General features: G+C 34.2%; 1 protein-coding gene across 1 annotated transcript; it reads right to left on the reverse strand.

Annotated features, from left to right (window-relative positions):
• LOC104709443 (agamous-like MADS-box protein AGL90) lies at positions 336 to 650 on the reverse strand. The gene has a single exon (XM_010426056.1). It carries the CDS (start codon positions 648 to 650, stop codon positions 336 to 338), a length of 315 nt encoding a protein of 104 aa, XP_010424358.1.

Here is a 937-nt window from a genome sequence, read left to right on the forward strand (position 1 = left end):
ATAACCAGTTGGTTGCTGGTGATAGTTATAGTGGTCTATGAAAGGAATTATAGCATGTCCCCCGGCATAACCCACATTTTGTGCCAGCATCATATCATTAAATGAGTTTTCTTGATTCAGATCAACAAAAAAATCTGCCACAACAGGAGGATTTATATCCGCAACTCCAATAGAAAGAGGAGGGAAAGAAGAAGACTCACCATTTTCTACAAGACTTTGCATCCTTTGAGTAAGCTGATTGATATAGCAATGCAAATCGTGAAGGTCTTTTGCACCATAATGATACTCCGACATCTTTCCTTCAAGACAATCAAACATAAATCGTTTAACTGATTCTAAACAGCCAGTTTGTCTACTTGCTCTTTTATTTTCGTAATCTGCTCCCGCAAATACGTATCTTGATCCATCATCTTTCTGGTTCTTGTTGCCATCGGCATCTCCATAAACTTCATAGCCACCTCTTGTGCACCTTCCTTTGACGGCCAAACCTCTGGTACCGACTGATACGGACTGTAGATGACCCCACAAGATTGGACACCACAAAGAGTTGTCAACTCGTGAAGTTTCTTTGTTATCCCTTTCTTCCTCTTCATGAATGTCTTTTTTCTTGATCTCTCATTCGCTATCAAAGATAATTTCAATTTCCTCATTATCTTTATTTTTATTTTGTATGATTTGTCAAGTTTGTTGGCACAAAGACTGTTTATATAGCAACGAAAGGATTTCGCTACTCATTAGGTTTCTTATCACTAAGTCCAAATTACAGGCAATAAATCTTTTATTAATTTACAATGTGTTTATCTATATATAGAACCTTATATTCTTGTGTGTAGTTGGTGCATTATCATTAGCTTATTACTTAATATAATATAAAATAATATATATATATATATATACATATAAGTTATTTTTATTATTAAAACTAATTTATCTAACT

This window comes from Camelina sativa, chromosome 8 (assembly GCF_000633955.1).
Source record: "Camelina sativa cultivar DH55 chromosome 8, Cs, whole genome shotgun sequence".
Lineage (NCBI taxonomy): Eukaryota > Viridiplantae > Streptophyta > Magnoliopsida > Brassicales > Brassicaceae > Camelina > Camelina sativa.